General features: G+C 51.8%; 1 protein-coding gene across 1 annotated transcript in view; it reads left to right on the forward strand.

Moving 5' to 3' along the window:
- Nucleotides 1-9,768, forward strand: part of NECTIN1 (nectin cell adhesion molecule 1) — a 71,254-nt gene that overhangs the window by 59,340 nt on the left and 2,146 nt on the right. The window contains exon 5 of the mRNA XM_004385618.1: nt 906-1,057. Within this exon, the coding sequence (XP_004385675.1) occupies nt 906-1,057 (152 nt within the window). The remainder of the gene's footprint in view (nt 1-905; nt 1,058-9,768) is intronic.

Consider the following 9,768-nt stretch of genomic DNA (forward strand, 5'->3'; position numbering starts at 1 on the left):
ACTCAACAGCAATGGGTTTGGTTTGGTTTAGAGGGCACTAGCCCACCCTGCCTATTATGTTCTACTTCCTGGACCAAATCTGCTTCCAAAGGTGCAGTGGGCAGGGCCTGCTTGCCAGTTTCAGCACTGTGGTCCAAGAGGCTGCTCATCAAGCAGTATAATAGCTTTGCGGACTGGGGAGCAGGAGGAAGGAAGAAGGTCCTGTCCTCAGGAAACTCCCAGCACACTCCCCAGGTGAAAAAGTCTACAATAGCCCCAGCAAAAACCCAGATAGTGAGGTGGAACATAACCATTACAAAACACATTCAGTTGCCCAAGTACCTTGTTAAAATACAGATTCCCAGCCCTTGACCTGAAGGTTCTGGTTCAGTAGCTCTGTTGTTAGGACCCAGGCATCTGTATTTTTAACCAGCTACAGAGGAGATTCTTATGCAGCTAGCCCAGCACCAGTCCAAGGACCAACAACCAGGAAGCATGAGTGGTAGAAAACACTGAGCCAGGAGTCCAGTCATCTGGCTAAAGCTTGTTCTGCCACTTGCTAGCTGTGTTTCCTTGGCCTTGAATCTCAGCTTCCTCATCTGTTAAGTGGGACCAGTCCCTACCTGTCCTGCATATATTTGTGTTATGATGACCAAATGTGAAAACACTGAATAATCTAAAACTGCCACATGCAAGAGATTATTATTGTATTTGTTATTGCCTTTTCTCCTTCCAAGAAAGACCCTACTGATGACCTCAGCAAGGGCTGGTGGGCTTGGAGCCAAGTGGGTGACACAGGGGAGGCTTCCTAGGGCTGGAGAGGATGGCGATTCCCCTGAGGGAGGTGGGTGCGCTGATCCTGGGAGCCACGCCCAGGTAGAAGGGCCAAGGCAATAACCCTGTGCTGTGTCCCCTGATCCCTGCAGGCTGAATGGCTCTCTCCCCAGGGGCGTGGAGGCCCAGAACAGAACCCTCTTCTTCAGAGGGCCCATCAACTATAGCCTGGCAGGGACCTACATCTGCGAGGCCACCAACCCCATTGGCACACGCTCAGGCCAGGTGGAGGTCAATATCACAGGTAGGAAGCTGCATCCTTCCCTACCTCTTCCCACCCACTGGTTCCTCCACTGCCTGGGCCCCTCCCTTCGGGTAGCATTGTTGCAGGAAGTTTGTTTCTCCTCTCCCTGCTTCTCTGTTTCTCCCTTGAGTGCTGGCTGTTGGCAGGCCTTGTGTTGCTTTTCTCTTTTCTCCCTTTAAGGTTCTGTGTGTTTAAGGTATGAGCCAGACAGTCAGGGTGCCCCCCAGTCAGAAGGAAGGGAGGAAGTCGTTGCTGTGTATGGCAGTGCTGTTTGGGGGGTGGAACCTAGCCATGATCTGCCAACAGAAAGCACCATGTATGCCGGCTTGGTAGGTGTGGGTTTGCACGGGGAGCCCCTTTCCTCTAAGCTCTCCACCAAGAGTTCAGGAACCCGGACGGTGAGGCTTACCTCAAGCAGGTATGCTGAGGGGAAAGCAAGGACAAAGCCCAAACCCATGGTGACTCTGACTGCCCTGTGACTGAACTGCTGTTTTCCCTGCATCTTTCTCTCAGTCAACGTGGATAAGGAAGTGCCATCACCTGCTCTCAAGGCATAGGGAGAACAAGGGCTAGGATGTTCCAGGAAGAGATTCACATGGCATGTGAAAGGAGCATGGGCTTCAGTGTCAGACACAGGTGACCCTGCACAAGCCCTCTTCTATAAAACAGGCATAATATGACCTGTCTGGAAGGGTTGTCAGAATTATACATAATGTAGGTCACGTACCTAGCACATATCTGCCTGTCAATAAATGGCCAATGCTCCGTTGTTATGATCATGACCTCTATCATTATCACTGCTACTAATAGAAGGATCAAAACAAGTCAATAGAGGGGTAACTGCCATCACAACTTCACAACCAGAAGAGGGAGTGTCTTTAGCATTGTAACACTGAGTGAGTTGCAGAGTGAGAAAGTTACAGAAAGAGCCTCCGAGAACAGGAAGTGACGTCGTGCTGCTGCTGAGGACAGGAAGTAACATCGGAGGGTTCGTGTAATGCACAGGGGCTGCCCTCAGGGAGGTGCTGGGCCAGGCTCAGGAGTACAGGAACTTGGATGGTGGTTACCAGACTCCATCAGGGCTTGGGTGAGCCTTGGGGATTCATTAGTACTGAACCTGTGTCTCGTTTATGAGTACATTCAAGGCAGAGCTGCAGAGACAGCAGCCCAAAGCTATCCAGGGGCTGGACCTGTCTGTCCTCAGCGCCACTCTGTCACCTCTGTCACCTGGGCTGGGGGGAGTCACTTGCTGCCCTTGGCTCTAGGACTATTTAAAGGAGTGGCAGTGCCAGGCTTGGGGCCTGGGAAAAACTGAGCAGCCCCTCCCCCAGGCGGAGGGTTCCCACAGGTTGGCAAGCGGTGGTTGGGGGGTAGAATCCACACTTCTCCCTTCCTGAAGAAAGTCTGAGCAAAGCTCAGCAAGAGTCTGATAGCGGCCTGAGCTCTGACACTGGGGCCAGTGGGCAGATGCAGGTGAGGAGGGCAGAGTGCTGTAGCTGCATTAGCAGAAGTCGTAAGAAAGTGTGATCACCCCGCAGGGAGGCAGTGTCACAACAGGGCCGGCAGAGACTTGGCCTGATCGGCTTGTCCTAGCTGTGTGGCCTTGAGCAAGTCCTTCACCTCTCTGAGCCTCAGCTTCCTAATCTGTAATCTGCAGATAATTATACTTATCTCAGGCTTCTTGTGATCATGCAAGGAGATACACATGCAAAATACCTATTCACTGCCTAATGGATGACCAACACTACCACCACATCCCTCTCTGTCACCCAAGCTCTCCAGGGAACTCCTGATTGGGAAATCGGAGAGGAGGCCTAGAAACCCAAGAGCAACTTTCTCCTGTTGATCCGACTCCCAGCATGAGAGGTCGGCCACAGGCCCTGCCAGGCTTATGGAGCTAAGTGGTGCTGCCCAGCCCCAGAGGCAGGGCTGCGGCAGGAGATCCAGGGTCTCCCTTCCCCCAAAGATTAGGAGGATACAGGACAATGGTGAGTGCAGGGCTGCTCATCAGGGAGTCACACCAGATCCAGGAAGGAGGAAGGGAAGGGGCACTTCCCAGGCCCCGGTGACAAAGAAGAGAGCAGAAGGAGGAAAAGAAGCCAGCTGTGGGGAGGGCTGTCTCCTTGGAAGCACTGCTGTAATGGTACCCTCTGTGGTGCCTGTGGTCAGGGGTAGGTGGTGGTACGTGCTGTTGTGCCTGCGGCGGACATCATGATGGTGGTGTGAGTAGGAGAGCAGATGGCCCAGGGGCCGCCCAGGGCTCAAGCTGGGAGAGGGGTACAAATGCCTTCCTGGGCTCCTGGAAGGCACAGGGTGGGGTGGGGTGGTAATCAGACACACATACTCTGGGTGGTTAGAAGGGCCTTTTATTAGGGTGACTCTGTTGACAGCCCAGCTAGGCAGGAACCAAAGAATCCTAGTGCTCGCTGACTCATTGATGAGCCCGGAGTTGTTAGTTGCCCTCCCAAGGGAGGGTCCCAGGAGGACTCAGCCAGCCAAGTCCTCTTTAGGACTGTTTGTTCTTGTGCTTACGGGCAATTTCCTAGCAGCAGCCAAGCTCACAAACCTTCATCCCACATGGGCTAGTGCCTGCCACGTTCTCTGGGGGGCCCACCCCACGGGGCACAGCCATGTCCTGAGCGCCAAGTCCCCTTCATCCGCAGGGAATGCATGAGTGAGAAGGATAAGTGGAAATTTAATTTTTCATTCTGGCCACCCGTTCGGGTAATAGCTTTGCCCTGGGCTTATCTGAAGAGGGAAATGAAGAGCAGCTGGGGCAGGGGCAGAGGAGGTGTGTAGCGGGCGCTCACTGAAGAAACAGACATAGGTGAGCAGGCACAGTGTGCAGGGCCGCCTGCACTACTGCGTAGACGCGCTTTGGCTCTGGCCTCTCTGGGCCCCAGATCCTGGGCAAGTTCCGAAGCACCACACAGGTGGTACAGATGGGCACCAGGGGCCGAGTTCTCAGCCTCCTGAGCCAGCACTAATACAGGGCAGGGTGGGAGCGGTGGGCTTTGCTCTGGATGAGAGAACCCAGGCCAACTTTGGAGGAGGAGGCACCTGAGTACCAAGATGAGTGAGTGGGCGAGAATGGAAGTTTGGGGTTTCCAGGCAGGGTACCACATGGAAGGAAAGTGGCTGGAGCCAAGTGGGCAGCCACATAAGGCCTTTGTTCTGTGGGCAAAGTGGAGCCTCTGAAGGGTTTTTAGCCAAGAAGGGTGATCTTGAGGCTGTGTGGGTAAAAAGGGCCCAGCCAGGCACCGAGAGACCAGGTAGAGGCTGTCATAGCAAGTGATCCAGGCCCAGGCTGTGGGGATGAGAAAAAGGGGGAGACAAACATAATGGAATTTGTGTATATACTTCCAAGGTGCCCAGGGCCCTCCAAAAAACCCATTTCGGCAGCCTTTGTACTGCTGAGCCGTTTGACCCAGGTCACAAAACAAACCAGTGGAGTTCCCGCCCTTCTTCCTGTGAGGGAGGGGTGGCCCAGGGGTTGGCCTTGACTAGACTAAAGAGGCCAAATGAGGCAGCATCTATCTCTGGGGCTGTGGGTGTCAAGAGAAAGGCATCCAGGCCTCTCTGGCTGGGACTCAGCCTCCCACAACCCCCAGAACCCCCAGAAGCAGGGCAGGCAGGCCACTGGGACATAGGGTGTCTGACCCAATTCCCATTTCCCAGTAAACCCTCAGGACCCATCTGTTACTCACTGGAGGGGAAGGTAACAGGGTCTGTCCACCCGGCCGGGAGTTCTTCAGACCAAGGTGTTAGGCCTTTCAAGGACAGCGTCCCTCTGGAAGGGGATACGTTAGCCTGACAGTGTGCATGTCTCTGAGCGTGTAAACAGGACCAAGTGTGCAAACAGGAGCCTGCGGCTGTGCTTTGGGCGAGCGTGCCCTTCTAGCAGGCAAATGCGAGTGTGTTGGTGAGTCCGAGAGCACAGCTGCAGCCGTGCCTCTGGGAGGATTCTGTTCTCCTCCAGCTTGACAAGGCCCTGCCCTCCCCCAATGGTCTGACGCCAAGCACAGCTGCTGCAGCTGCAGAAGGGTCGAGAAGAGGGCTTCCAGCATTGGACCTCGTGCCTTCCCACTCTCTCCATGGCAAGCCACACTGCACGCTGGGATGTGTAGTTCTCGCAGGTCCCCAGCCTGATCCTTGGATGCCGAAGCATTTCCTGCTTGAGGAAGCGCTAGGCAATGGTTTTGGAAGCAAGCCCAAACGTTCTCTTGACCTCAAACCTGCTCCAGCTCCTAGGTCGAGACTCTACACCCTAATCTTTCAGCTCCACCTCAGATCCCTGCAAAGCCCTGCACCAGCCCACCCACCTTCATGACGCCCCCCTCCCTACCTCCATCAGAGAACCAGGGCCCAAAGGAATGCAGAGCCCCCACTACCCCATGGTCCCGACCAGCCTGGGATCCCAGAGGGGAGGCTGCAACCCTTCAGAAACAGGAGCCAGGCTAGGCCTCTGCCAGCAGTGTCAATGACCCCACCACCCGGCTCTTCTCCCAGCTGCGGCTCTGAGGCTCCGCTCCTGGCACAGAGACAGGAACTACTGGTGAATGTGACAGCTGGTGGGGTGGAGGGTGGGGGAAGGATGCTCCATCCCACACCGACAGCCCCCACTGTTTGTGGATAAATTAGGTCCTCATACCTAATTTCCAAGCCCTCACCTAGCATCTTTACTCCGAAGTCTACAAGGCCAGGTCATCTTAGTCATTCTTCTGCCTCTCAACAGTCCTGACTTAAAGCAGCCAAAATATACCAAGGTTTCCTTTGGTCCTGAAAGATCCCCAGGGAAGAGTAAATCTCCTTAGGACTTTTTAAAAAGTTAAATAGTAGGGCCCGGAGCAGAAAGAGAGGCAGTATAATCTGGCCCCAAGCCCCGACTCCCCTACTCCAATGGCCAACTCCAGTGAAACGGGGTTGTTCCCCTCTGTGCTCCAGTCATGCATTTATTGAGTGTCTCCTGAATACTTGCTCTGCACAGAACAGAGCTAGCCTCTAAGACATAACCTTGCCTTTGTAGAATTTGTTCTTTCATCCTACAAATATTTCTTGAACTCTCGCCACTTGCCAGGCAACCTAGGTGTTTGGAATTCATCAAGGAACAAATCAAAGTCCCTGTCCTTTTGGAGATCACATTTTAGCACAGGGGGGCAGACAAACAATAGATAAAATACATTTTAAAAATCATGTAGTAATTTTAAAGGTGGTAAGTGCTGTGGAGAAAAGAAGAAAAGCAGGGTAGGGGGGAGGTCAAGTGTGGGGGTGGAGGGGGTGTGTCACCAGCTGCCACTGTAAATAGGTTAGTCAGAGAAAGCCTTGATGACATTTGAGTCAAACCCTGAAGGAGGTGAGCGAGTGCGACATGGGACATCTGGGGAAGCGTCTTCCAGGGTGAGAGGCAGCCCGTGCAAAGGCCCGGAGGTGGGAGTGTGCCTGGAGGGGCGGGAACCAGGAGGAAGGCAGGAGATGAGGTCAGAGGTGGGGGCAGGGGCAATGGGTCATGGAGAGCATTTTAAGCTCTACAGATGTGGGCTTCTACTCTGAGTGAAACAGGGAGAGCTGTTGGAGGGCTCTGAGCAGAGAGGTGATATGATGTGACTTACATTTTAACAGGATCTCTCTGGCTACTGTATTGAAAATGGGCTATAGAGGAAAAGAGGGGAACCAGGGAAGCCAGTTAGGCTAATTTGTAATAACCCAGATGATGGTGGTGGCTTGGATCAGGGTGGTAGTAATGGAGACGGGTTCTAGATTTGCTTTGAATTACAATTTACAGGGTAGTTTGGAACATAAGCCATACCTGTGAAACAGGTAATAAACTCGACCATTCTGTGATCAGTGGGCTCCAAAATACTCCAGTCAAGTCAGACATAGGAGAGCTTTATTTTCCATTTGGTCTCTGCTACCACGAAAAGCACAGAAGTAAATATAGTGGGACTTATATTGTACACAGCTGCAACACACTGAACTGAGTCAATGCTAAATTGTCATGAGGCTGTCGCTTCTAAATCCCTCTCGTCATTCCTGCAGAAGGGAAGAACTTTAGCCTGCCCCCATTTGAAAACGGGCAGAAGGGGCAGAGCCAATTGTGGTAGATCCTAGTTTGTATTCATTGTAGGGTGTCTTTCTCAGGCTTTACTGTAATACATCAGTATATGATTGATGGAATAGTATTGACAATTGCTTAAACCAAAATGAGAAGTGCAGACCATTAGTATGAAAAAATTCTAAGAGAAAAAGATATGTGTGAGCTGGAGAAGAGAAGGCTATGTGAAGAAGGGACTGAAGAATTGAAACAGGCAGGGGGCAAGAGGAAAGGCATTCTTGGCAGGGTGAAGAGCAAGAGCAAAGGCAGTAAGGACTCAACTTGTATAGCAGGGAAAGTGAATTGGCCAAACCCAAGATAAAGCTGTTGGATGGGAAGCTTTGAAGGCCATACTGGCCTGGTCCAACAGGCAGTGAGGAGTCATTGATGGTCAAAGGGAATGGCAGTGTCTACACAGTGAAAATTAATCTGGTCGGTATAGATGGAATGACTAAAGGGGGACAGAGGCCAAATGAAGGGAGGAGACTCAGGAATCTACTGCAATAGTAAAACTAAGCATAAAGTAATGAGATATTGAATAGGAGGAGTCAGCAAAACTTATTGGCAGATTTTGACCCAAAAGATGAAGAAGGAAGAGTTAAAAGATAAATGAGAGTCTGAGCTGGAAGACTGAACAAACGGTGGTGTCAGTCAGTGGCAGAAACGGGAGTGGTGTTGAATGGAGAGGGTTTAGAGAAAAGATGGTGAAGCAGGTTAGAACAGATGGGTTTTGAGGTGGTGGTGAGAATTCCGAATAAGGGTATGCTACAGAAGAGTTTTTCAGAGTACCCCCGAATATTTGTCCTGTAAGGTGGTCCTGGTGACAGTAGAGGGAGTGGGGTTCATGCTCAGAGCAGCTGGGAAACACTGTATCTTGCATGCCCCTTTCACAGTTTCAGTGTGCATGAGCTGACTGGGGCTCTGAGGCTGTGTTTAAACCAACAGTTCCCAAATGTATTTGACCCTAGTATTTTTGCTGATCCTCTGAACCAATGGTTTGAGGTTCCATAGGCCACAATTTGGGAAATGCCATCTATGAGGCCTTTAGAGATAAAGTCCCAGAGTCAGGTGAGAGTCCAAACCTGAGATGGTTTGGAGACTCGGTGATAAAGGTAACTCATGAAACTGAGACCAGATCCATCACTAGGAAAGAAAGCCTAGGGTGAATCTGAAAGCCTAGAGACAGGGCCTCTAGTGAGGCAACCAGAGCACCAAGAAGGCCCAGCAATGTGGCCAGAGACAACACTCAGAGGAAAGCCAAGGACCAAGAAATCCTTGACTTGGAAGGCAGGGGAAACATTTCAGAAAAGAAAGGCTGGTTCCCTCCACATGGCCACACCTGCTGTTCTCTTGGCCTCTCCAAGTCCTTGCCATCCTTCAAGGCTCGGCTTAACTCACCTCTTCTCTCAGAAGTCTTTTCCAACTGCAGGTCACAGTGTTCTTCCCCTTCACTCCTGTGGCACTTCACTGCCCATTCCCTTGATATTTGCATGGTCCTTTGTCTTTTAAGAGTGGCATTTGGCTCCTCAATTAGGCTACGATTAGCATAATAGATGCCGGGAGCATGTTCGCTGATTGGATGGATGGATGAATGGATGAAGGTGGGTGTAGAGAGGAGTGATAATTCAGATTTGGAGCAAGAACTGAAGAGGGGGCAGGCAGGGTTAAAGTGCAGAAGAGGCTAGGTTCCTGCCAGCTGCCTCTGGAACAGCCCTTGAGGAGGCAGCTCCCACCTCATGGGGAGCAGGTGTGCAGCCCTATTACAGGCAGTAAACAGATAGGGACCTCGTGAGCCAGGAGAGGCTTGAGCTTCCAAGGAGCCGATTCTGGAGGTAGGTGGTAGGACTCGGTGACCTTCAGTGGTTGTGCTTCTCTCTTGCCAACTCCTGCATGCAGAGAGGCCGGGAACAGAGCATCTGGGTGGTCCCAGCTCAGCCATGTGACCTTGGACAAACTGCCTCCCCTTCTTTGGGCCCCAGAGTTTTAGAGGCATTAGCACTTCCAGCCTGAACTCCAGGAAGGACTTTCCTCTTCTCTTCTAGAATGTCTACCCTGCCCCTGCCTGCTGCAGATAAGCTACACAGACACAGAAACAGACATAGAAACACAGACACGGAGACACACAGACAGACACAGACACGCAGAGACACACAGACACAGACACAGATACACACACGGACACACACACACAGACACAGACACAGATACACACACGGACACACACAGACACAGACACACACACACAGACACACACACACAGACACACACACAGACACATACACACACACACAGACACACACAGACACACAGACACACAGACACAGACACACAGACACAGACACACACACACACAGACACACACACAGACACACACAGACACACACACAGACACACACACAGACACACACAGACACAGACACACACAGACACACACAGACACACACAGACACACAGACACACACAGACACACACACACACACACACACACACGTTCCTCCTGCCCAGGTGTGACTTATTTCCCTATTTGTTTTATTTTTATTTCCTAGAGCATTCTGAGACAGGTGTTTGGATTTTGGAAGGGAAGGTTGAGGCCAGGCTGTGAAAAGGCAATTTACTCTTG

The sequence above is a fragment of the Trichechus manatus genome, unplaced genomic scaffold (assembly GCF_000243295.1).
Source record: "Trichechus manatus latirostris isolate Lorelei unplaced genomic scaffold, TriManLat1.0 scaffold00143, whole genome shotgun sequence".
NCBI classification, from domain to species: Eukaryota; Metazoa; Chordata; class Mammalia; order Sirenia; family Trichechidae; genus Trichechus; species Trichechus manatus.